The sequence below is a fragment of the Microcaecilia unicolor genome, chromosome 1 (assembly GCF_901765095.1).
Source record: "Microcaecilia unicolor chromosome 1, aMicUni1.1, whole genome shotgun sequence".
NCBI lineage: Eukaryota > Metazoa > Chordata > Amphibia > Gymnophiona > Siphonopidae > Microcaecilia > Microcaecilia unicolor.
In genome coordinates this window covers 602982399-603006741 of record NC_044031.1, presented here as the reverse complement: position 1 = coordinate 603006741, position 24343 = coordinate 602982399, and the positions used below count along the sequence as shown (strand labels likewise).

Here is a 24343-nt window from a genome sequence, read left to right as displayed (position 1 = left end):
CCCATCAGTTTCTGGATTCATCTGCTACTGCTAACGGAAAGAAAATGATCAGGTAAGGCATGATTTTACCCTTGTGTATTGCCCCATTTTTCAAACCTGTACATGTAAGTGCTGCCAATCAGGTAGTGTGGTTGCAATTTCAATATAGTTTTATTTTGGAGGTTGATGAATACCACATGGGATTAAAAAGAATGACTCATTGAGTAAAGCCCTAGCCAAAACTAGTACTTTTTAAAAGAACCTATATGTGCCATTGAACAGGTGTAAAAGCCAAGATGGAACTTCCCCCTCATATATATGTGTATTCTCTTTGTGAAATGGGGACTACACGTAGCTGTTAGATCAAGCTACTTCCTCTTGAAATTGCTATTTAATGTGGATTGCCATGTGTAAGCAGCTCTCAAATCAGTTTTTACAGTCGTATGTGATATAAACATGTAGAAATCGCAAAGAAGGTTTCTGAAATAACCCTCTTATTGTAAGTCTATTTACATATTAAAAGCTGTATTTGTTATTAACTGGATGCTAAAAATCTTGTAATGATTCAGTTTTGTAGAGATTGCCTGCACTAATCATAGTTCTGTGACAAATCTCCTTTTATAAACAGTGTTATTTGCCTAATAAATCACTATGTAGGAAATGGTTGCAGGTGTATTCTGCGGGAAATGTCATGCTAGTGATCTAAAGAGATATGTTAGCCAGTTTAAGACATCAGAGACACATATACTATTGATAAGTTACTGTGGAATAAACTACTGTAAAAAAAAGTTTCATGTCATTCAGTAGAGTAACCAGAAGCTGGCAATATTGGCTCAGGAAAGAATTACTCATTGTGTCATAATATGTTTTTTTGTATAACTGAATATGTAAAAATATTATTCAACTGAGCAAATTTTATAAAGAAATCACATAGTGGACATGTCTAGCAGCTCAGTGATCTTACTTTTTTCCTAAGTGACTCATCACTGGAGTACCATTTTAAATTAAAGTTGTTCTCTAGATGTAATGCTAAGCCAAAAGGCTGGGTATGAGATCTGAATATAGTTCTATGTTGATGAGAGTGCAAATGTTTTCTTGCTTTCTGTTGTGTATTTGAGGATAATTTCATAACAGGGTGCCAAGGTTTATAGGGCAGAAAGGTGCCTATTTTATGAAGACACTTAAATGATTGACCTAGTAGCAATTATATACCAATATAATAATAATGACGATGGCTGCTGCAAATTTGAGGAAGCTTGTAATTAGGTGGACATAAATATGGCATAGATGGTTTTTCCCATTATCCCAGTTGGTTTAGGTCTCCCAGTAATCCAGGATCCAATTTAGTACTATATTTCTTATTTCTCATTTTTATTTTGCAGGCTATTTTGTCTAGCAATCCTTTACCCATTGATATTTTCATATTCAACACAATTTCACAATTTTCCTTGAGGTACATCTATTAATTGACTGAGACAATACATTAATTGCCCCATATTTTACTGGCTTTTTTGTTATATTACCTGCTTGCATTGACTTCTTGCCTTGTTCAATCAATTAAAGGACTCAAAATTGCTCTTCACTCAGTTATATAGTTTTTTTCTTATATATTATACTCAATCCCTCATCTTCTTCCCTCCATCCTTTACCATTTCCCTCCCATTCTCCTTCCCTTTCACCTATCATATCCTTGTCTACCTTCCCTATTCTAATTCATTACGTTCTTTTCACATGTCCTTTGTAATGCCTTTCATAATGTAAGTAGTTATGATCATCACAATTTATAATACTGTTCCTACATTTCCTTGTTTTTACTGTATTCTTTACCATGTAAGATGCTTTGTTTTACTATCCTGCTTATAATCGAAAGAGAAAAACGCCTATATTGTGACCCAAATCGGGAGATAGACGTTTATCTCCCAAAAACGAATAAAGCGGTATAATCAAAAGCCGAATTTGGACGTTTTCAACTGCACTCCGTCGCGGATGCGGACAACGTTGATGGGGGTGTGTTGAAGGCGTGGTGAAGGCGGAACTGGGGCGTGGTTATCTGCCGATCAGAGATGGGCGCCTTTCGCCGATAATGGAAAAAAATATGCGTTTTTAGCGAGAATTTAGGGCACTTTTCCTGGACCCTGTTTTTCCACGAATAAGGCCCCAAAAAGTGCCCTAAATGACCACATGACCACTGGAGGGAATCGGGGATGACCTCCCCTGACTCCCCCAGTGGTCACAAACCCCCTCCCACCACAAAATATGCCGTTTCACAACTTTTTATTTTCACCCTCAAATGTCATACCCACCTCCCTGGCAGCAGTATGTAGGTCACTGAAGCAGTTATTAGGGGGTGCAGTGGACTTCAGGCAGGTGGACCCAGGCCCATCCCCCCTCCACCTGTTACACTTGTGCTGGTAAATGGGAGCCCTCCAAACCGCCCCCCAAACCCACTGTACCCACATGTAGGTGCCCCCCAAACCCCTTAGGGCTATAGTAATGGTGTAGACTTGTGGGCAGTGGGTTTTGAGGGGGATTTTGGGGGCTCAACACCCAAGGGAAGGGTGCTATGCACCTGGGAGCTGTTTTACCTTTTTTTTTTTTTTTTTTGTAAAAGTGCCCCTAGGGTGCCCGGTTGGTGTCCTGGCATGTGAGGTGGACCGGTGCAGTACGAATCCTGGCCCCTCCCACGAATAAATGTCTTGGAGTTATTCGTTTTTGAGCTGGACGTTTTCGGTTTCCATTATCGCTGAAAAACAAAAACGCCCAGCTCAAAAAAAGATAAACGTCCATGTTTTTTCGAAAATACGATTCGGTCCGCCCCTTCACGGACCCGTTCTCGGAGATAAACACCCATGGAGATAGGCGTTTCTGTTCGATTATGCCCCTCCAAGTAAGCTGCACTGGACCTGCTGTATGTGGGAAAGAGCAGGGTACAAGTGTAATAAATAAATAAATAAATCTGTATTCCAAAAAGAGAAAAAAGAAACTCAAGAAGTTGCTCACCACAGACGAGGTGACAGGGACAGAGGAGATATGATATATTTAAATATTTGAAAGGTATTAAAATAGAAACAAATATTTTCCAGAGAAGGGAAAATGGAAAAGCTAGAGGACATGGATAGAATGGGAATTCATATACCGCCTTTCTGTGGTTACAGTCAGTGGTTTACATATTCTCCGAGGACAAGCAGGCTTACCATTCTCACAAATGGGTAGACGATCCGCGTCGCCCAGGAATTGGCAGAGCCAGCTAAAGAAAAATTTGAGAGCCTTCTGGGTTGCATGCCTTCCTGCCCGCAGTGCATCCGCGTCTCTTCAGTTTTTTTTCTTTTCCATGGGAGGAACCAGCTGTGTTGTGCATTGCTCCTCACACACCCAGGAAGAGCCTTTTCTGCGTTTTTGGCACTAATTTTTTTGTTTTTTGTACCTCTTCTATAATAATAAAAAAAAAAAATTGTCCCCTTATTTTCTTAGTTTTCTCTTCTCCACGTTTACATTTTCTTTGTTTTTCGTCGCAGGCCCCCTTTTAGGCCTGCTTGGACGGTCTATACTGTTTTTTGTGCCTTTCCCTTTTTTTCAGGCACAATCGTGACCTTTGATTTTGCCACAGCCATTTTCCCTTCCAAGTCATCAAAGACTCCCAGTGGCTTCAAGCATTGCTCCTGGTACAACCAGACCATCTCAGGTACTGATACCCATTCTTGCTGTATTCAGTGCCTCGGGCCTGACCATAGCCTTTGCAAATTGTGTCCTTCGAAGGAAGCATCGGCGTTGGGAGTCAAGGTAGGGATGGCTGCAGCGAGGCTTCGAGTGGTTCTCCACCTCCTCGAGGCCTCCTGCTATGCAGGCCCCCCATGACCAACCATCGTCTGACCCACCACAAGGCGGTGTGAGGATTTGACGTCGTCCTCATCAGCATCGAGGAGTTTGGATGAAGTGCATCGGGCAAAGGCCAAGAAGCACCGTCACTGATCTTGAAAGCACGGTGCCGGGAGGGATTTGGCACCCAACAAGCGTCAACGCTGGGAGGACTGCTCCCCCTCCATCCAAGAGGTGCCGATGCATCGTTCTTCTAGCAGCTGAGATCCTGCTCCAGCACCTCAGGCAGGTCAGCAACCTGAGCCTATACAGGCCCCTCAAGCTTTACTGATGGCGATTCTCGACGAGCATATCCGGGCCTTGCTCCCAGAGCTGTTGGAGGGATTGATGTGGCGATGTGCAGCGGCATCGGGGGTGCTTGTGCCTTCCATGCCTTCCGCTGCGGCCCCGCCTAGCCCCCAGCCCATGGTGCAGCCTCTGACACCAGTGCCGCTCATGGCTACGTGTTTCTGACCTTGACCATTCAGTCCAGCAGAGGATGGTGGATGCCCCTTGCCGGGGCGGGGGAGGGGGGGTTTAACCTTTTCAGAGAAAAGGTTGAAGAGGTTGCTGACCAGATCAAAAAGCACACTGAGGCTGTCTTCTCTCTCTCGCCAGACATCTTCTGCAGCCACCTCCTCATACAGGAGGTATTTTGGTAGGTTGCAGAGTTCTCCCTATTCCTATTCTAGGCGTAGGTACGCTCCTGTGGCTCGCCAGCCTGCATAGACTCAGCCCCAGCGCGCTCATTCTAGTTAATAGTGTGCGCCCAAGGCCCCTGCTGCTCCCCAGCAGAAGGAAGGGATGAGCTTTTGACTGGCTCCAGCAGTGCATAGCCACTATCAAAGTGTCCGTGCCGGATGACTTATCGGTTGGATGGAAGTTGAAATTTTTTTACCAAAGGTGGCCTCTCATAACCTCAGACTGGTGGGTTCTTCAAATAGTCCATCTTGGGGTACACCCTCAATTTGATTTCCAAGCCTCCAAATTGCCCACCGAGAACTCATTTTCGGCTTTCAGCACAGGCAGGTACTTGCAGAGGAACTCTTCGCCCTTCTAAAGACCAGTGCGGTTGAATCCGTTCCACCCGGGGAAGAAGGGCAGGGATTCTATTCCAGGAACTTCCTTGTGCAGAAAAAGACAGGGGGGATGCATCCCATCCTAGTCCTAAGGGCCCTGAAGAAATTCCTAGTCTGATAAAAGTTCAGGATGGTTTTCCTGGGCACCCTTCTTCCCCATGATTCAGAAAAATGATTGGCTGTGCTCTCTAGACTCAAAAGATGCATATACTCACATCCTGATACTTCCAGCTCAGAGGAAGTATGTTATCATTCTACTGATACAGGCAGGGGAATGACTGGGACTTTCTTCTGATTGGCCTGTCATGGATTGAGCTGATGTCTGAGGCAGCAGACGTCAGACCTTATTTAAACTTACCTCTCCCTACAGCGGGCGCTCTAGTGTTATCTCTTGCAGCTGTGAGCTCTCGTTGTTCTGCTTAGCCTGTGCTCATGGCACAGAGTGTATTCTCTGTAATTTGCTTGCCCTTCCCCTTGTCTGTAATTTGTGTGTGAATACATCTAGGGCCAAAATTAAGATGTTTTTAGATAGACCTGTTTCAATCATGATGAAGTGATCAAAAGGTGCTGTAAATGACTAGATGATCACTGGAGGAATATAGGAATAACCCCCCCCCCTTACTCCCCCAGTGGTCACTGACCCCCTCTCACCCACCAAAGCTGTGAAAGAAACAGTATGTAGCAACCTCTATGATAGCTTTAAATGGTATGTCCAGTCCTATTAAAGCATCAAGTAGGTCCCTGGATTAGCCTCGTGGTTGGTGCAGTGGACTGTAGAGAAGGGGACCCAGGCCCATATTCCACTCTTAACTGTTACACTTATGGTGGAAAGTGTGAGCCCTCAATCAACATGCTGTATCTATATAGAGATGACATCGATCGACACCTAACACTTGAGAACCACGCGATAAACACAACCAAGAAGATGTTCCACTCCATGTGGAAATTAAAAAGAGTAAGACCTTTCTTCCCGTTTTCCGAAACCTGGTACAATCAATGGTGCTCAGCCACCTAGACTACTGCAACGCACTCTATGCCGGCTGTAAAGAGCAAATAATCAAAAAACTTCAGACAGCCCAAAACACTGCAGCTAGACTCATATTCGGTAAAACAAAATATGAAAGTGCCAAACCCTTACGAGAAAAACTACACTGGCTCCCACTTAAAGAACGCATGACGTTCAAAATATGCTCCCTAGTTCACAAGATCATTCACGGAGATGCACCAGCCTACATGTCAGACCTGATAGACCTACCACCCAGGAATGCCAAAAAATCATCCCGGAAATTCCTCAACCTGCACTTCCCTAATTGCAGAGGTCTGAAATACAAACTAATGCACGCGTCAAACTTTACCTACTTGAGCACACAGTTATGAACGCATTGCCAAGGAACTTAAAAACGATCTACGAATTAACGAACTTCCGCAAACTACTGAATACCCATCTATCTAACAAGGCATACCACAAAGATCAACCAATGTGATTATACACAACTCCTCCACATTTAATCATAAATGTCTTACAATATCTGCTTGTTATACCACGATCATGTTCTTTTTTTTTTTCAGTACCTTGTTACCCAAGATCCTACTGTAATACTAATTGTCTAATTCTAACTTATTTCCACCATTCTTGTTGATTGTAAGCCACATTGAGCCTGCAAATAGGTGGGAAAATGTGGGATACAAATGCAGTAAATAAATAAATCTGCTGGCATAAGGGCTATTGTGATGCACAGTTGGGTAGAGTAGGTTTTTTGGGGGGCTTTGGAGGAGGGCTCACCATATAAAATAAGGGGGTAATGGTGAGATATGTACCTGGGTTCTTTTATGTGACATCCACTGCATTGCCCCCTAGGGTGCCCCACTGTTCTGCTGGGATGTCTGTGGGCCAGTCTACTAAGAATTCTGCCCCCCCCCCCCCCCCATATATCCCAGTGTCTTGTTCTTGTGTGTTTTTCCTTTGGACATTATTTCTTTGAAAATGGTCCTGAAAGATAGACGACACACTAAGCACAAAAATGTCTAGCAAATGGTCATTTTCAGAAAAAAGTTGGACAGTTTTCTTGTTTGAAAATGGTCATGTTTGCTACTGGATTTTTGGACATTTTTCGCAAAACATCTAAAATTGAATTTAGATACCATATTGAAAATGTCCCTCCACATGGATCAAAATAGTCCCTTCCAAGGTTAAAGATTCAAATAGACATTTGGAAAATGTCACATTCATTTTCATATACAGCCTGATTTCATAGTAATTGGTCCCATGTCATCTCAATATTGAGTTCCTTTGGTTGCAGAGTGTTAAGCCTAGAAATCCATTGTTGTGAAGGATAAGATAGTCTATGCTATATGTTGCCTCTCTTCATGGAACGTTTACCTAATCTATAACAAAACTGAATTAAATGAGATGCATGGTTGTGATGTTAACAAATATGCTTTCAGACCTGTAATAGATTCTTTTTAGAAATATTTTAGCCATGATTAATTGATCAAACTTAGGACAGCAAAAAAGAAGCACTCAAGGACCTTCAAGAGTGGGATAATCAGAAAGCCTTTAATAAATTGACCCAACATGGGTTGCATTTAGGCATGTATATGCCTGCGTTGGGGGTCAATTATAGTCAAGGCACTTGAATACAGCCAAAAAAGAAAATTCTCATTCCAGCTACAATCAAAGATGCCAAAGCGTATCACTGATAACTGTGGCTTGGTCACAGAAAGTCAACCCAGCAGAAAGGCAGTCAGCACTTGTGAAGTCGAATGCATCTTCCAACGCAGTGATTTGCAGCAAAAACCGCCAAACAAAGCTTGGAACGAGAATTTTTTTCTTTGGCTGTTTTCAAGTGCCTTGACTACGATTGACTCCTGATTCAGGTGTATTCACATCAAAACCCAGCCCGTGTCAGGTTGATTTATTAAAGGTTTTCTGATTTGGCCCACTCTTTTGAAGGTCCTTGTGCACTTCTTTTTTGCTGTCCTTGTTTCTGTACCCTTGGACCCTCTCTACTGCTACTTAATTGATCGAACTCGGAATTAGAACCGTATAGAATCTACTGGTTCATCTTTGGTTGTAATCTCTCCGTACAAGACATAGAAACGTATTTTATGCTTGTATACCGAATTACGGGTCAGTGAAGCTGATTTTAAGACGACTGAATAAACTTTATTTTCTTCTTTTTCTTTAGAAAAGAAAGATGTGACTCAAAGCTTAGAAAGCTATACATCAAAATGTCCTGGTACAATGGAAGTCATCACACTTCCAGATGGATTACTTCTGCCTCCTGTTCCTTTTACCAAGCTTCCTATTGTAAGGTAAGGTTTTGCCTGATAAATTTAGTTTGGATAATCTTTCACATTGGGTTTTTTAAGTAAATTATTGTAGCATGATAATGAGTCAAATTATTATTTTTCTTGTTAAACTTTTAGGATCCAATATTCAAAGAATTTATATTTCTAACTTTGAGAATTGTGCTCCTAAATTTGCTTCTTTAAAAATTTACTAGGGCTTTGTCCCTAAATTTGTTCTCAAAACTTAGGTAAACTCTTAAATTTAGGCATATAAAAAGTGAGAGCCAACAGATTTGAATTTAGAGCAGGGGAAAGAAGTTAGGGGCAAAGCACTGATTTAATGATCTATGCTTATGAATTAGGGGCCTGATAGTCGAAGCAATTTAAACGGCCCGGAAATGCTTTTGGTCCTTTAAATTGCTTAGCAGCAGAAATAGAGCAGAGCAGCATAGAATGTCTGTATTCAAAATTATTCACCACAAGCATTCTTTAGAAGAATAAAAACTCTCTAAAAGCCGTACACGGCCATGTTTTGCTCTCCTAAGGGCTGTGTCAGGGGCAGATTAAGAAATGTTAAATGCATGAAAGAATATAAGTATAAATCGTAAATATACAAACTACAAACTGTCATTGTCACTCATAAGAAATCTCAAATAAGGACATGCATATACTCAAATCATAGATTTCAAATTGCCAAACCATAATTTAAAAGTGACCAGAATCATAGTTGAAAACTATATGAACACAGAAATCATAAAACACAAGATCCAAATAGAGAGGGGAAATAAAAGGTTGACATCCCCAGAAGGTGTAATTCCAGAGTCTCACCTATTTGGTTAATAGGTAATAAATAAATAAATAAATAAAATAAATGAATGTCCTTTAGAATTGCCCAAACAGTTCAATAAAAATATACCTTTGGAAATCATTCGTGCTATAATATATTCTGGATATATAAAATCTTTGCTTGTGAAAACAATAATAGAACTCCGATAGCATTGTTTACTGGTTTTCAGTACAGTCACAGCTTCTGCTTGCACAGCTTCTGCTTGCAGTGAATCTGCCGCATCTTTTGGAAGATAGCTTACATGTGTGAGCCACACAGGATCAGAGGTCACATATGTGACATACTAAAAGTGTAAAACTTCATTTAATTCATTTAAAAACGATTTGTAAGGGATTTATATGTGAAAAAACTACAGAACACAAGGATGTTGCATAAAATATATAGATGACTTTTAAAATGCTATTTTTTAAATCAAAATGCTAAAACATTGAAAAGGCACAAAAATGCTAAACCAAAGGGTGAAAATTAGAGAGACCTTTCTAATTACCTGAATTGCTGTTTTTAAAAATAATTTTAGAAGCAAGAATCAGTCCAAAAACGCTAAAAATAGTCCTGATTTTCATGTGTTCAGTTTTCATGTTCCAATGATGTCACTGCATTCCAGTGATGCCACTGTGCATTCCAACATCAGGGCTAAGTTTGGGCAGGCAGCAAAAGCTTCACAACAACAGGAAACCAGATAGATAAATAAATTAAACTATACAAAAAGCCTACTTCAGCTTTGATCAATAAAATATGACTAATAACATATTACAAATCAATTAAAATATAATAAATAATGAAAATTAGTCAAGTAAAAGAAATCACCAGATAAACATCATCAAAATAACACAATCGATCCAATCCAATAACAAATTGATGGAATACTGACATGTCGCTCTCCAAATTCAGTCCATGAGGAGCAAGTGTTTTGAACTGAAAGATAAATCTCTGTTTGGTTCTCAGTAGACATTGGTTCTCAATAGACAATCAACATCACCTCCTCTCCACAACCATCATGGTGTGGTAAGAACACAGAAATGTATTCTTCAAGTGTGTGGCCAGCTTGGATGGAATGGTCTACTAGCGGCTTCTCCTTGACTTTTCTTTTGATAGCAGTGATTGTGCACAGAACCAGACACATATGAGAAAAGATCATACGAAATGAAGATCTATGTGTCATTGTAGACAATATGCTGAAATCTTCTGCCCAGTGTGTGGTGGCAGCCAAAAAAGCAAACAGGATGCTAGGAATTATTAGGAAAGGGATGCAAAATAAGGGCAGGAATATTTTAATGCCTTTTTATCACTCCATGGTGTGACCTCACCTTGAGTATTGCGTTCAATTCTGGTCGCTGTATTTCAAAAAAGATATAGCAGAATAAGAAAAGGTTCAAAGAAGAGCAACCAGAATGATAAAGGGGATGGAATGTTTGAAGAACGGCTAAAGGGGTTAGGGCTCTTCAGCTTGGAAAAGAGACAGCTGAGGGGAGATATGATTGAGGTCAATAAAATCCTGAGTGGTGTAAAAGTGAGTTTTCACTTTTTCAAAAAGTACAGACCATGGGACATTCAATAAAATTACATGAAAATAGTTTTAAAACAAGTAGGAGGAATGCTAGCATGACTGGCAGAATCAGGTATCGGTGGAACAGTACTTGCCTGGTTCAGTTCCTATCTATCAGACAGGCAACGTCCATATTGTTTGGCAGCACCTCATCACCACCATGGACACTGATCCTTGGGGTACCACATGGATTGATACTGTGTATATCACAGAGGACATGGCAAGGTGCAAACCCTCCATATTTCTAGTTTTTATTTTAGTATAGCCATCTTGCATTTCTTTAGCTGGGAGCAGACCTGAAATTGCAAGACAGCTAGAAATGTATTTTTTCTGGTAAGTACCCTTCTAAGGTTGTAGAAATTTGTGGTTTGACATTTGGCCTATGCTAACTTGTGATAAGTTGCTGGTCAGCAACCAAGAGCCAGAGACTCCTATGACTAAGGACACCTGCAGTATCCAGATAATCCAAAGGAGAAGTAAGTGGGCTTGGGTGAAATTGTAGCTTCAGGAAGAGGGTGTGGGCACTGTCATGGTTACTATGCATAACTGGGATATAGGTCCACCATTATCTAATGAAAATGTATGCTTATGTACATGACAGGCCCTAAGTGTCCTTTCAATGAGGGAATAAATGATAGGAGTTGGAAGATTGTAGAAAGTGCTGGAACAGGATTCACCATAAAAGGAAATAGAATGTTCTGGAAAGATGCATAGTCATTAGGTAGGAAGGGTAATTAAGGTAATTAAAAAAAGGTATATAAGAGGAAACGGAACTGAGGATGAGGAGCCTCAGTGTGTCTACACTAGCAGGTGGACATATTGCCAGCTCCCAGGGAAAACTCTGTTTTTATTTGCTACATATTATACTCTATTGGGATTTTATACTGTCACCTATTCTATTCATTATCTACCTCAACCCACTAACCAAGCTGATTTAGTCAGTGGATGCTCAGTTCTACATCTATGCCCTGAATAAACTGACTACATGTCTGACATCAATTCAAGAATGGGCTAAAAACAGCAAACTGTGCCTGACACAAGTAAAACTGAGCTTGTGATGGGTCTCTAACGGGTCTCTAACGTGAGTGGGGAAATACCTGACATCAAAATCTGTTTGGGAAATATGAACTCCCCCTCAAATCACAAGTCAGGAACCTTGGAATACAGCTCGATTCAACACTTATCCTGATCTCCCAAATCCAAGCAGCCTTCAAGAGCAGCTTCTATCACTTAGAAGCTGCTATTCTAAGTGATAGAAGTTGCTCTTGAAGGTTGCTTGGATTTGGGAGATCAGGGTAAGTGTTGAATCGAGCTGTAACAACTACCTGCCTGTCTTCTTACATTGAGAAGGCAAACCTTGTCTCAGATGAGCATGCCATGATAACATCAAGATTGGATTATTGTAGTGCACTGTACACTGGTTTGACTACAAAGGGTTTGCACCAGCTCCAATTGATTCAGAATTCTGCAGCAAGACTAATAGAAGGTTGTAAGTGATATGACCACATCACACCATTTTTGCATAAACTTCACTGGCTACCAGTACAATACAGAGCCAAATTTAAAACTCTCTGCATGATCTTCAAGGCCCTTAAAGAAAATGGCCCAGAGTAATTGTCTGTTGCTTTTGTTTGCTGTACACCACCTTCAATGAATTCCTTCAAAAAGGTGGTAAATAAATCATAATAATGATGATAATAAAAAATATTTTTTCAGTCAAATAATAGTTAAGCTCTGGAACTCACCACCGGAGGATGCGGTAACAGAAGTTAGCATATATGGGTTGAAAAAAGGCTTGGACACATTCTTGGAGGAAAAGTCAATAGTCTGTTATTGAGATGGACATGGGGCAAGCAGTTTTCAGCTTGGACCACTGTGCTTCCACTTCACCCATGCCTCCCCATGCCATTAGTTCCTTCTTCAGGTATTCTCCATTTTACCAAAATCAGCATGTCTGAAATCCAGTACTTTGAGTTTTGTACGTCCATACCACTTTGCTCTTACATCAAATTGTATCATCAATGATGACACCTATATCCCTTTCTTGTTAGGAGTCACAGACCAAGAAAAGGATCTAGGTGTCGTCGTTGATGATACGTTGAAACCTTCTGCTCAGTGTGCTGCTGCGGCTAAGAAAGCAAATAGAATGTTAGGTATTATTAGGAAAGGAATGGAAAACAAAAATGAGGACGTTTTAATGCCTTTGTATCGATCCATAGTGCCACCGTACCTCAAATATTGTGTTCAATTCTGGTCGCTGCATCTCAAAAAAGGTATAGTGGAATTAGAAAAGGTGCAGTGAAGGTTGCCCTGAATAAACGTTAAATAGTTAATAGAAATGTAAAATAGTAGAAGAGCGATGAAAATGATAAAAGGGGTGGGAAAACTTCCCTATCAGGAAAGGCTAAAGAGGCTAGGGCTCTTCAGCTTGAAGAAAAGGCGGCTGAGGGGAGATATGATAGAGTTGTATAAAATAATGAATGGAGTTGAACAGGTAGACGTGAAGCGTCTGTTTACACTTTCCAAAAAATACTAGGATTAGGGGGCATGCGATGAAGCTACAAAGTAGTAAATTTAAAATGAATCGGAGAAACTTTTTCTTCACTTAATGTGTAATTAAACTCTGGAATTTGTTGCCAGGGAATGTGGTAAAGGCAGTTAGCTTAGCAGAGTTTAGAAAAGGTTTGGACGGCTTCCTAAAAGAAAAGTCCATAGAGCATTATTAAATTGGACTTGTGGAAAATCCACCATTTCTGGGATAAGCAGTATAAAATGTTTTGTATTTTATTGGGACCTTGCCAGATATTTGTGACCTGGATTGGCCACTGTTGGAAACAGGATGCTGGGCTTGATAGACCTTTGGTCTGTCCCAGTATGGCAATACGTATGTACTTATGTATTGTGTGATTATCACTATTACCTAGTTAGGCACCCACAGATACATTGGAAAAACTTCCTCCATTTGTGAGCGCTATATCCGCACAACCCTTCCCTCACAGGTTTCGTCACCATATGTCTGAGCAAGACACTTTGACAGGTATCCACGATTCTGCTGACGGGGCAATCCAGTCCATTTTAAGCAAGTTGATATCTGCTAACAATAGCTTCTCCCCTTTCATACCAAGCTTTTAAATATCTTCTAACAGATCCTTGTCCGGCTTCTCCATTGTTGCCGGAGGTCTGTAGATAATACCCATGTGTGTACAAGTGCCATCTTCTCTTTCCAGGACAATCCATATAGTTTCTTCCTTTCATCAGGTTCCCCGCATTTCAGCTGCTCTGATACTGTTTTTCACATACAGCACCACTGTTCCACCTCTTCGGCTAACCCTGTCCTTCCTAAAATGATTATAGCCTGGTATGGTCACATCCCATTCATGGGAATCATTGAACCATGTTTCTGTAATAGCAACAATATCCAAGTTTTCCTCAAACATCAGAGCCTTGCATATCTTGAACCTTTTTACTTAGACTAAGAGCAGTTGTGCTCATTGCTTTCCAAATGCTGAGTGAGCTTGGATAGTTTTTTATATCAGCATGACCTTTTGGTTTATTAGGTCAAATTAAGGGCGTATATCATTTGCATATTGATTCCTTCAACCATCCCTGAGCTATTTTTTTGCAGTGTTGTTGCATTGTGGGCTTCTGCATTGTGGGTTTTAGCATCCTACTTTGAAAATTAGCCTCTTGGTGTTTAAGTAAGGCACTCAGTATTTTGTTTCTTACATTTCTGCACTGCTTGCTCTTTAACTTTTAAATATATTTTATTAAAATCACAAAAGATACAACTTACTCATACAAACAGATGCACAAATCTACCGCATTATATACCATTGCTATTGTGTTACTACGGCATAAGGTTTATATATATATTCACCCAAGTGAACCCTCGATCCCATCCCCCCACCCCTCAATATGCAGCAGTATACGCCCTTACAAACCAAAAGAAGCGTGGATGTCAGAAATTTGTGTCAAGCAGTAACTTTCACTGTTTAATATTTGTGATGTATCATGAAAATCTTCCCTGATCTCTAAAACTTCACACTCAGTTGCTCATCTTTAACTTTCTTTTTCTTTGTACTCTTCTGATTTAAGCTTTACTTTCTTAAAAGAAATGATTACCTGATTGACGGCTCTCCTGGAATCTTCTTTGGAGGTGGTCACGCAAAGGACTACTTTGCTGGTGACTTTTGCGTTGGAACTAGATAGAGATGCAGTACTCAGACTTTCCTTAACACACTTAAATTCTTTATTTCTGGGTTCAAAAGTAAGGGTTTTCCCAGACTTGTCTAGGGAAACCCAAAAGTGACGCAAGTTATTTCTTGTTATGCGGCCTAGGGTAATTGCCGTGGGAGCAAACTTTCTTTTGAAATTTCCTTGTGTGTGTAGGATTTTACTCCACACTAAGCAATATCAATTTTTTGAAACCAAACAGTTGGATATTTTCTTAAAAGGTAAAGAGAGTATTATTGTGAAAATTTAGACCTGAATGTAACACTGAATAGCAGCTTGGAATAAGTCAACAAGGCACGGCGCGGTTTTTGATTTGATTTAATAGAATGTTTATAAGCTTGATACTTATATTTTGATTATTTTTCCTAATTCTTAGATCATTTTCCTTTAATTTTGTGGACGATAGAAGTTTTCTTTGTTATTTCCTTATTTTTTTTCTTTTACTTAATTATGATATTTCACGCATTGTGTATTATTATTCTTGATTCAATACTTTGTTTATTAAAATGTCTATGAATAAAACAAAAAAGAAATGATTACCTGAATCTGTCTTCTCTTTGCATTCGTATCCTGATTTACTTTGTAGGTTTAACATAAACATAACTTAACAAGCAGTGCTTTTATACCTTCAGTACCATCAACTTGAGGCTGTTTAAAATAAGAGACCATACATTAGTAATATTAAAAAACAGATCGGATAACAGAGGGATGGGCAACCATGGCCCTCAAGGGCCACAACCCAGTCAGGTTTTCAAGATTTCTACAATCTCATGCATATTCATTGTGGAAATCTTTTAAAAACCCAGCTGGGTTGTGGCCGTTGAAGACCATGGTTGCCCACCCCTAAGTTTCAAACAGAGGGAGTAAGTCAGGGAGACTGACCTATTTAGCAGATAACCAAGTTTTCAAAATTTTGTGGAATCTGAAATAAGTAGAAGCATTGCATTCCAGTGTTCCAGTGCAATTCCTTGAAATGACATCTGGTCTTCAGTAGTCACCAGTAGCTCATCTTTATTAAACAATCACAAGATATAATAATCTAAAGTTTCCTAGAACAAAATTAAAAAATTGCAAACCCGAAAAATAGACTGTCCCCTTTTTGATTGCTTTTGGTTTATTTTAACAGGTCTGTGAAACTTTTGAACCTCCCTGTCAGTCTTCGGCCACAGAAAGTAAAAAGCTTGTTAGGTCAGAACATGTCAGCCAAGAGCCCCTTCATCTACTCTCCAATTATCGCACACAGTCGTGGTGAGGAGAAGAACAAGAAAATAGGTAAGAAAATCTTTTCTGGAAGAGTGAACTTTAAAGTAAAAGATCATTCTGTTTTTTGCTTGCCTACCTTTCTTTTAGTAACTGTAGCTGACCACAACTGGCTAAATTAGACCCGAATATTTATTGCTGGTCCTTATCTGGGCAGTGGACTGAATAACAAAGCGTTTGGTGGCATAGAAATTATTCTGACGTGGCTGATATTTGGTACCTTATCAAATGGCTAACTGACATATGTAGGTCTGCCTTTTATACAGTCCAGGATGCCCGTTTAGCTATCCAGCCACTGGTACTAAATATCTGTGGTGTCTGGTTAACTTCCCAGCCTGCTCTAAGTCCTGGCACTAACTGGATAGTGCAACACCAGACAGAGTAGATATTTAGTGGCACTATCCAGTAAAGTGCAGCTGAATGTCTGCTTTAGGGCTAGTCAGAACAGCATAGGAAGGCTTGTTTGGGCTGCTCTCCTATCTTGATTTTTTTTTTCTTTTCTTCTGTTTTGTTCTCTTTTCTTGATTGATATACCCAAGAGGAAAGGAAAAAAAAAAAAACTATGCGTGCTTTAACTAAATACTGTCAGTCCTGTGATTTCTTCTTTTTGCCAAATGGGATTTGCTATGATATTCTGGAGTTTCTTGGAACTAGGTTTGAAAACAGCATTTATGTTTCAATCATTTTTATTAAAGTTCACACAATCAGCTGTTACATTTCACATTGCATAATTGTTTCCACAATTACTGTTGACATACCATCATATTTGTATTTTATCTTTTTATTCCCCCCCTAGACTACTCCCCTACCCCTCCCCTCCCTTCCCTTCTATGTCCAATAACAAGCAGAGGCAGCGTGAGCAGCAGCATCTAGGATTATAGGTTCAGTATCTGGCTCCGGGCTGTTGAGGTCAAAGTGTCCCAAAGGGGTGCCCATCTGCATTCAAATTGTTTCCTCAGCTGAGGCTGGTTCCGCACTTCCAAATGTTCTGTATGTAAAAACATGAGCATTTGAGTTTGCCAGTATTGCAGTGATGGTGGTTTATTCCCCAGCCACTCCTGTAAAATTGCTTTTTTTGCTACCACTGTAGCTCTTTTTACAAAGTCTGTAAGTCCTTTCAGCGTGGGCTTGCTTAGCCTTGGATGTCCAAAAAGCAGCTTGTGGATCATAGTTCCATCTTCGAGACCAGAGCTCTGTTACATGCCTTAGTATGCTTCTCCAAAACCAGGCTACTCTTGGACAGGTCCAAAACATATGAGCCAACGTGGCTCCTTCTTGATGGCACTTCCCACACGCTCCATCCGGTGATGCTCCCATATGGAACGCTCTTCTAGGTGCCACGTAAATCCCAGTGCTCTGCCAGTTTTGTAGTCTGCCAGAGTGTCTGCACATGGTCCTTGAACATAGTCTCTGTTAGCTGGCTTCCCAGATCTTGGCTCCATTTTGCCGCATAGCCCCATAGTCTGGTTCTGGCATTGTATCTCGGATGTGGCGGTGGTGGTAGGCCATTGGTACTTTCAATTGCGCCCCCAGCGATATGGCAAATGCCAGTTCCTCCCTCACATCCTCGGTGAGGTCTGTCCAAGGCAAACTGGATACATATAAGCTCATTTTCAAAGCACTTAGCCTCCCAAAGTTCCATAGAAACCTATGGAACTTAGCCTCCCAAACTGCTTTGAAAATATGCCTCATAGTGTTTTAGCTGATAGTAATGGAAATAGTCCGCTGAACTTATTTTGAACTAGGCTGTCAATTCTGAGAATGTTCTGATAGGTCCGTCTGTGAGCACATGATGTAGGTATTCTATCCCCTTTTCCTTCCATTTGTTGAATACTGCATAGCTTCTCCCATGTTCAAAACCTGGGTTACCACAGATTGACAAATAGGGGGTAGCTTTCGTCGAGAAACCATGCATGCGACAGATCCATTTCCACACCACTATCATCGTAGGCAAAATGTGTGATTTCTGCAGGACTTCGGGGGGTGGGGGTGGGGGTCGGGTGGTGGTGCTTGCTACCATGCAGAAATCCTGTAAAGTTGTCTGAGCCAAACAGGCTTAGTTCCATCTGGGTAGTTGAATATTCACTTGTCTTTCTAAACCAGTCATTTAAGTGTCTGATTCCACAGGCTACCGTTAAATATCGCAAGCTCAGGAGGCCCAGGCCCCCGTATTCTCTTGGGATCTGCAGTATCCGCATGGCAATTTTCGCTTTCTTTCCTTTCCAAAGAAATTTCTGCAATAGTTTATTTATTTGCCGTTCCACTTTCCTTGGAAGGTAGAGTTGGGAGTGTGTGAAACACATACAGCCATCTAGGCAAGATCATCATGTTGTATAATGCTATTCTGCCAAGCAAAGAGAGCAGTAGAGGTTGCCACAACTTCAATTTGTCCGTCATATCCTCCAGTAGCCTGTTCACATTTTGGGCACACACTTGAGCTAGGTTCTGGGGGATTTGGACTCCTAAGTACTTGATCCCATCTTCAGATTCCTTCACTCCCAACTCCTCTAGCCCTGTGTCTCCCACCCCTGGAGAGATGGTGAGCCAATGTGATTTGTGTGCATTTATTTTGAACTCCGAAAGAGCACTGTATTGTTCTATCTGTGCCCAGAGCTGCTTCAACGAATTCTGGGGATCTCTTATCACCACCAACAAATCATCTGCAAATGCCAGAGTCTGCACTACCTCTCCGCCCACCTCCAGGCCCTTTATCTGCTCATCTTTCTTTAGAGTGCGAAGCAGAGGCTCAATAGACAACAAAAACAATAGGGGTGAAAGGGGGCATCCTTGACGAGTACCCCGCCCTTGAAAACCGCATTCATTCATTTATTTATTTAGTTTACTTTATTGGTTGCTTCTATCATAAAGTTTGAGGTGATCTACAATGTAAAACAAAACAATGGTTATAAATCAGCTAACACAATAAAATCTAACAATAAAACCTCCAATCCTCCTGTCAACATATACTTCAGATATCTATCTAGACCTATGACCATATTAACCATCTTCCAGACCCAAGAATATTCTTGGCCAACCCTCTCAAACTAATCCCAACCACATACATTCTAATTATAAGCCTGAGCCTAGAACCACATCTAAACTAATTTATGAAACTGCATGTAATCTTTCAACATACTTCAACCAGAAGTCATTTGCCTAAGGTTGAGGTGTACTACTAGTAATCATTTCTTTAGCACTACTACATGTATGCAGTGCTGTACACATTACATGCAGGTGCTTTCTCTGTCCCTAGAGGGCTCACAATCTAAGTTTTTTGTACCTGGGGCAATGGAGGGTTAGGTGACTTGTCCAAGGTCACAATAGAATCCAGGTTGCCAGGATCAAAGTCTGCTGTACTAACCATTAGGCTACTCCTGCACTACAACTACAGTACAACTGAGAATGCCATTGTGCTAGCACATTGTAATATTACTTCCTCTTAATCATGGAAACTCTCAACAGTCTTTTCCACTTAGTTTTAAAAACTTTGTACCGTAGGATTAACAGATATAATCTAGCAGGCACTGCAGGATCTAGTTTAGTCTGCCCACCCGTAGGACAACTCTTCATTTATAGTCCGTTATTATAATTAGGGTAACAAGCAAGGAGTGCTCGTACAGAATTTTAAATACATTTCATTACCATCTAAGAAGGAAACACTAAATAAATCATACAATATACTATATAAACTAAAAGTCACTTTTATATTAGGCTAATATCCTTAATACTGTAGCAAGTTTTAAATTATTGAAAAATTCAAAAACACTAAGATGGAGTCAGCAGTCCAGCAGCAAGAGGGGTGCTATCCAGTCTTTTGCACTGAGTGTCACATGTATGATTATCTTCCAGTTGGTGAGATGTCATATGTGTGTGCCCGATGCAAAGAGCTCCTAGCTCTCAGAGAACGTGTCCGTTCTCTTGAGGCTAGAGTAGCAGACTTGGTGGAGCTGAGGGAGACAGAGAGGTACATAGAGGAGACCTACAGGGATGTTTGTAAGCTCTTTGAGCAGGGACTGTCTTTCTTCTATGTTTGTGCAGTGCTGCGTACGCCTTGTAGCGCTATAGAAATGCTAAATAGTAGTAGTAGTAATGTAGAGAAGTCCCACCTCCAGTCTGGTAGCCCCTGTGCTACCTTGGAGGAGGGAGGTCTCCTAGAAGGACAGCATCACCCTGCTGAAGTAGGAAGTACTCCCGTAGCCAGGACCTGCCCACCAGGGGATGTACTATCCTCTTGCACCGAGGATATTTCTCCAAGTGCTGCCCAGGAGGGAAAGGTTAGGACAGCTGTTGTAGTTGGTGATTCGATCATTAGGCATATAGATAGCTGGGTGGCTGGTGAACGTGAGGATCATCTGGTGACTTGCCTTCCTGGTGCGAAGGTGGCGGAACTCACGCGTCACCTAGATAGGATTTTAGATAGTGCTGGGGAGGAGCTGGCTGTCGTGGTACATGTGGGTACCAATGACATAGGAAAATGTGGGAGAGAGGTTCTAGAAGCCAAATTTAGGCTCTTAGGTAGAAAGCTCATATCCAGATCCTCTAGGGTAGCATTTTCTGAAATGTTACCCATTCCACGTGCAGGGTCCAAGAGACAGGCAGAGCTCCGGAGTCTCAATGCATGGATGAGACGATGGTGCAGGGAGGAGGGTTTTAGATTTGTTAGGAACTGGGCAACATTCTGGTGAAGGGGGAGCCTATTCCGAAAGGATGGGCTCCACCTTAACCAGGGTGAGATCAGGCTGCTGGCATCAGCATTTAAAAAGGAGCTAGAGCAGCTTTTAAACTAGAAGTGAGGGGAAGGTCGACAGTTGCTGAAAAGCGCATGGTTTGGGATAAGGTATCTTTCAAAGATATCACCAAAACAGGGAAGGTAGGGTATCCTGATAGTGAGGTTGCAAAAGAGACCGTAGTAGATCAGGTGTCCTTAAATAAAAATAAAAATCAGACAAAAGATTGCAAATTAATACTGTCATGTACTAAGCATGATGTAAATAGGAACAACAAACATACTTGAAATGTCTATATGCGAATGCCAGGAGCCTAAGAAATAAGATGGGAGAGTTAGAATATATTGCACTAAATGAAAAATTAGATATAATAGAGTGGGGGGTTTCCTGAGATTTAAATGTGAAACATATAGTCCTTTTTTCATCTTGTTGATGTTTCACTTGGCAGAACGCATCTCTTATTACTGTTCAATGTGTGTTCTTGCTCATATTTGTCTGTCATGATTAGAAAAAAAAATGTAAATCCTTAAACCATCCTTGTTCTATTGCCAACCAGTGTATTCCTGGAGCATGAGTGTGATATGATCCCTTAGCTTCAGGACCACCATCAATCACACAGCAGTATTCCGAAGTAACTGAATATACCAGTTTTTAGGTTGGTGAACTTGCACAGCATTTGCATAATCTAAGCTAGTCAAAACAAAAGCTTGCATTGGACTCCACAGATTTTCCAGGCTTTTGAAAGGTTTAAGCTAGATAATCACCCAAAGCTGATAGAACACTCCTTAGATTTGCTTAACAATCTGAACATCAAAGCTTTATTCGCTGTATAACTATATCCTCAGATTACTTCATCCTACACCAGAACAACAAACATAAGCAGATACCGCTGGATCAGCACGGCTAAGGAACTCCTTAATGCTCAGCGCTAATGAGATGCAAATTTAGGCATGCTCATAGCGTTGAGCATTAGGGAGTATGCCAGGAGGATGGCGCCTTGTGCATGTGCTCAAGAGGTGTGCGTTAAGCACAGCTGTTGAGCACATGCCCAGAATGCCAGAGGGAGAGAAGGGAAGGAGGAGGCATACCACACTCATCGCGTTTGAGCAGATTGTTTTGCCAGCCTAAGGCTCCCTTGCTTAACACAAATTGTGGTATTTTTCATATTCTGTTGGATGGGATTTAAAGTGCTGGTAGACCTAAGGTGGCTGCCACCTCGCAGTTGTGCTATTGAGAGGCTGCATGACCGTGTCGGGTTACTTGCTGAAAGAAAGAAACCGCCTCAAGAAATAAACCTTCTCAGCAGTGTTGGCCACCAGCAGCACCAGTCTTCCCATTCCTCTCAGGCTCTGCACAACCTTAATGGTGGAAAAAGCACCCTTGTTTGGCATGCTGTTCGCTGAGCATTGGGGAGGAATGGCAAAAAACCTCATCTGCATGCATTTGCATGCTCATTGCGCTCAGAGCTAGTGAGCTTTTTGGTTCACTTGCTTGCCAGCTCTGAGCATTCAGCGCTAGCAAATGCGGGCGCTAGCCTGGTTCTTTCTCTATAATATTAACAAAATTCACCCTTTCCCCTCCGAGGACGCTACCAAAACCCTTACCCACACCCTTATCACCTCTCACCTAGACTACTGCAATTTGCTTCTCGCTGGTCTCCCGCTCAGCCATCTATCTCCTCTTCAATCTGTCCAAAACTCTGCTGCGCGTCTTATATTCCGCCAGAGTCGCTATACTCACGTTAGCCCTCTCCTCAAGTCGCTTCACTGGCTCTCTATCTGCTTCCGCATACGGTTCAAACTTCTCCTTTTGACCTACAAGTGCATCCACTCTGCAGCTTCTCAGTACCTTTCCGCTCTCATCTCTCCCTACACTCCTCCCCGTGAACTCCGTTCGCTGGGTAAATGTCTCCTGTCGTCCCCCTTCTCCCCCACTGCTAACTCCCAGCTCTGTTCCTTCTATCTCGCTGCTCCCTATGCCTGGAATAGACTCCCTGAGCCAGTACGTCAGGCTCAGTCTCTGGCTGTCTTTAAGTCTAGGCTTAAAGCCCACCTCTTTGCTACTGCTTTCGACTCCTAACCATGACTCTCTTACTCAACACCCTCACTTATCACCCCTACCACTGAATTTCCCCACCCCTAGCTGTCTGTTCGTCTGTCCAATTTAGATTGTAAGCTCTGTCGAGCAGGGACTGTCTTTTCATGTTAATTTGTACAGCGCTGTGTAAGTCTAGTAGCGCTATAGAAATGTTTAATAGTAGTAGTAGTAGTAATGGCCTCTAGCACCCGCATTTGCTTCTGAGCATTTGGGCCTCGGCATCCAAGCTATTTCCCCAACCATGTCTAATTTACAAAGATGCAATTTCAATGTTTGTTTATTTGGTACTTAATATACCACCTTTCAACTGGAGAACAATCAAAGCAGTTTGCATAATTAAGAATAGAAAAAAATCAAAAGGAACTACAAATCTTAAAGAGGAAAGGAGTCAAGTAGATCTCTGATCTCTCTGCTGCCAATGAAAGCCCCAAGAGACAACCTAACGCGGAAAGTCCTGAGTAAAAAGATAAGTCCTATTTTAAATTAGTTCAGCACGAAGGTGTGTGGAAAGAGAATTCCAGAGAAATGGAACCAAGAAGAAGAAAGCCCCGAGAAACAAAGTGTGTACAGAAAACAGAAGGGATCGTTAAATGATGTTTAGAGGTGGATCTCAGAGTTTGGGCAAGGATGTAAGGAGAAATCAGAGAGGCAAGGTAGGGAGGCTGACCTTTGCAGATTGCCTTGTGTGTGTTAATCCTCTGTAGCCAATGTGCTAATGCATCTATACATTCATTAATCTCTCTCTAAGGCAATGCTTCCTAACTGATAAAAAAATCTGATTATCATCTGAAAAGAGAGAAAAACAAAGCCTGATCAACTCAAACACCTTATGTAGGAGCTGTATAAAGAGGATAAATAAGACTGGAGAAATAACCGCTTTGTGCTACATCTCATCTCTAACAATCGTTACCCCACACTACTTGTTGCTAATGGCTGTACAAAAAAGAAGAGAATCAATCTAAAACTGTCCTCTTCAGCCCTGTATCTTTTAATCAATAAACCAGAAAATCTTAATGTACTGTACTGAACATGGAAAATAGACCCAACCTCCCCCCAGCAACGCAGAAGCCCCACCATCCAAAAAGCTGTAAACCTCATCCAATAGAGAATTCAACAGTGTTTCAGTATTACTAGATAACTAAAAGGGTAGATCAACACTGAAAGAAGCTAACAACCGTCAACGAAACCATCCAACTGATAGCTCACTCCTTTCTTAATAATCTTCTCCAAAAATGGCTATTTCTTCGGCTTACATTTTGAGGGGTAGATCTGCTCCCGTGCATGTCAAGGCTCCTTCTACCAGGTCTTTGGCGACTTCTTTGGCAGAGTCTCAGGGAATTTCGTTGGCAGAGATGTGGTCTTCTGTCTTCTTCTAATTCCTTTGTTAAACATTACCATTTGGATGTGTCTGCTTGAGCAGATGCTTCCT

The 24343-nt window shown here is 41.3% G+C and overlaps 1 protein-coding gene across 3 annotated transcripts in view; it reads left to right on the top strand.

The window, feature by feature from the left end:
- TRAPPC9 (trafficking protein particle complex 9) overlaps positions 1-24343 on the top strand; it is a 1491395-nt gene that overhangs the window by 187605 nt on the left and 1279447 nt on the right. For all 3 annotated transcript variants that reach the window (XM_030219557.1, XM_030219566.1, XM_030219550.1), the window contains 2 exons: positions 8102-8228; positions 15957-16102. In XM_030219557.1, the coding sequence (XP_030075417.1) occupies positions 8102-8228; positions 15957-16102 (273 nt within the window). The remainder of the gene's footprint in view (positions 1-8101; positions 8229-15956; positions 16103-24343) is intronic.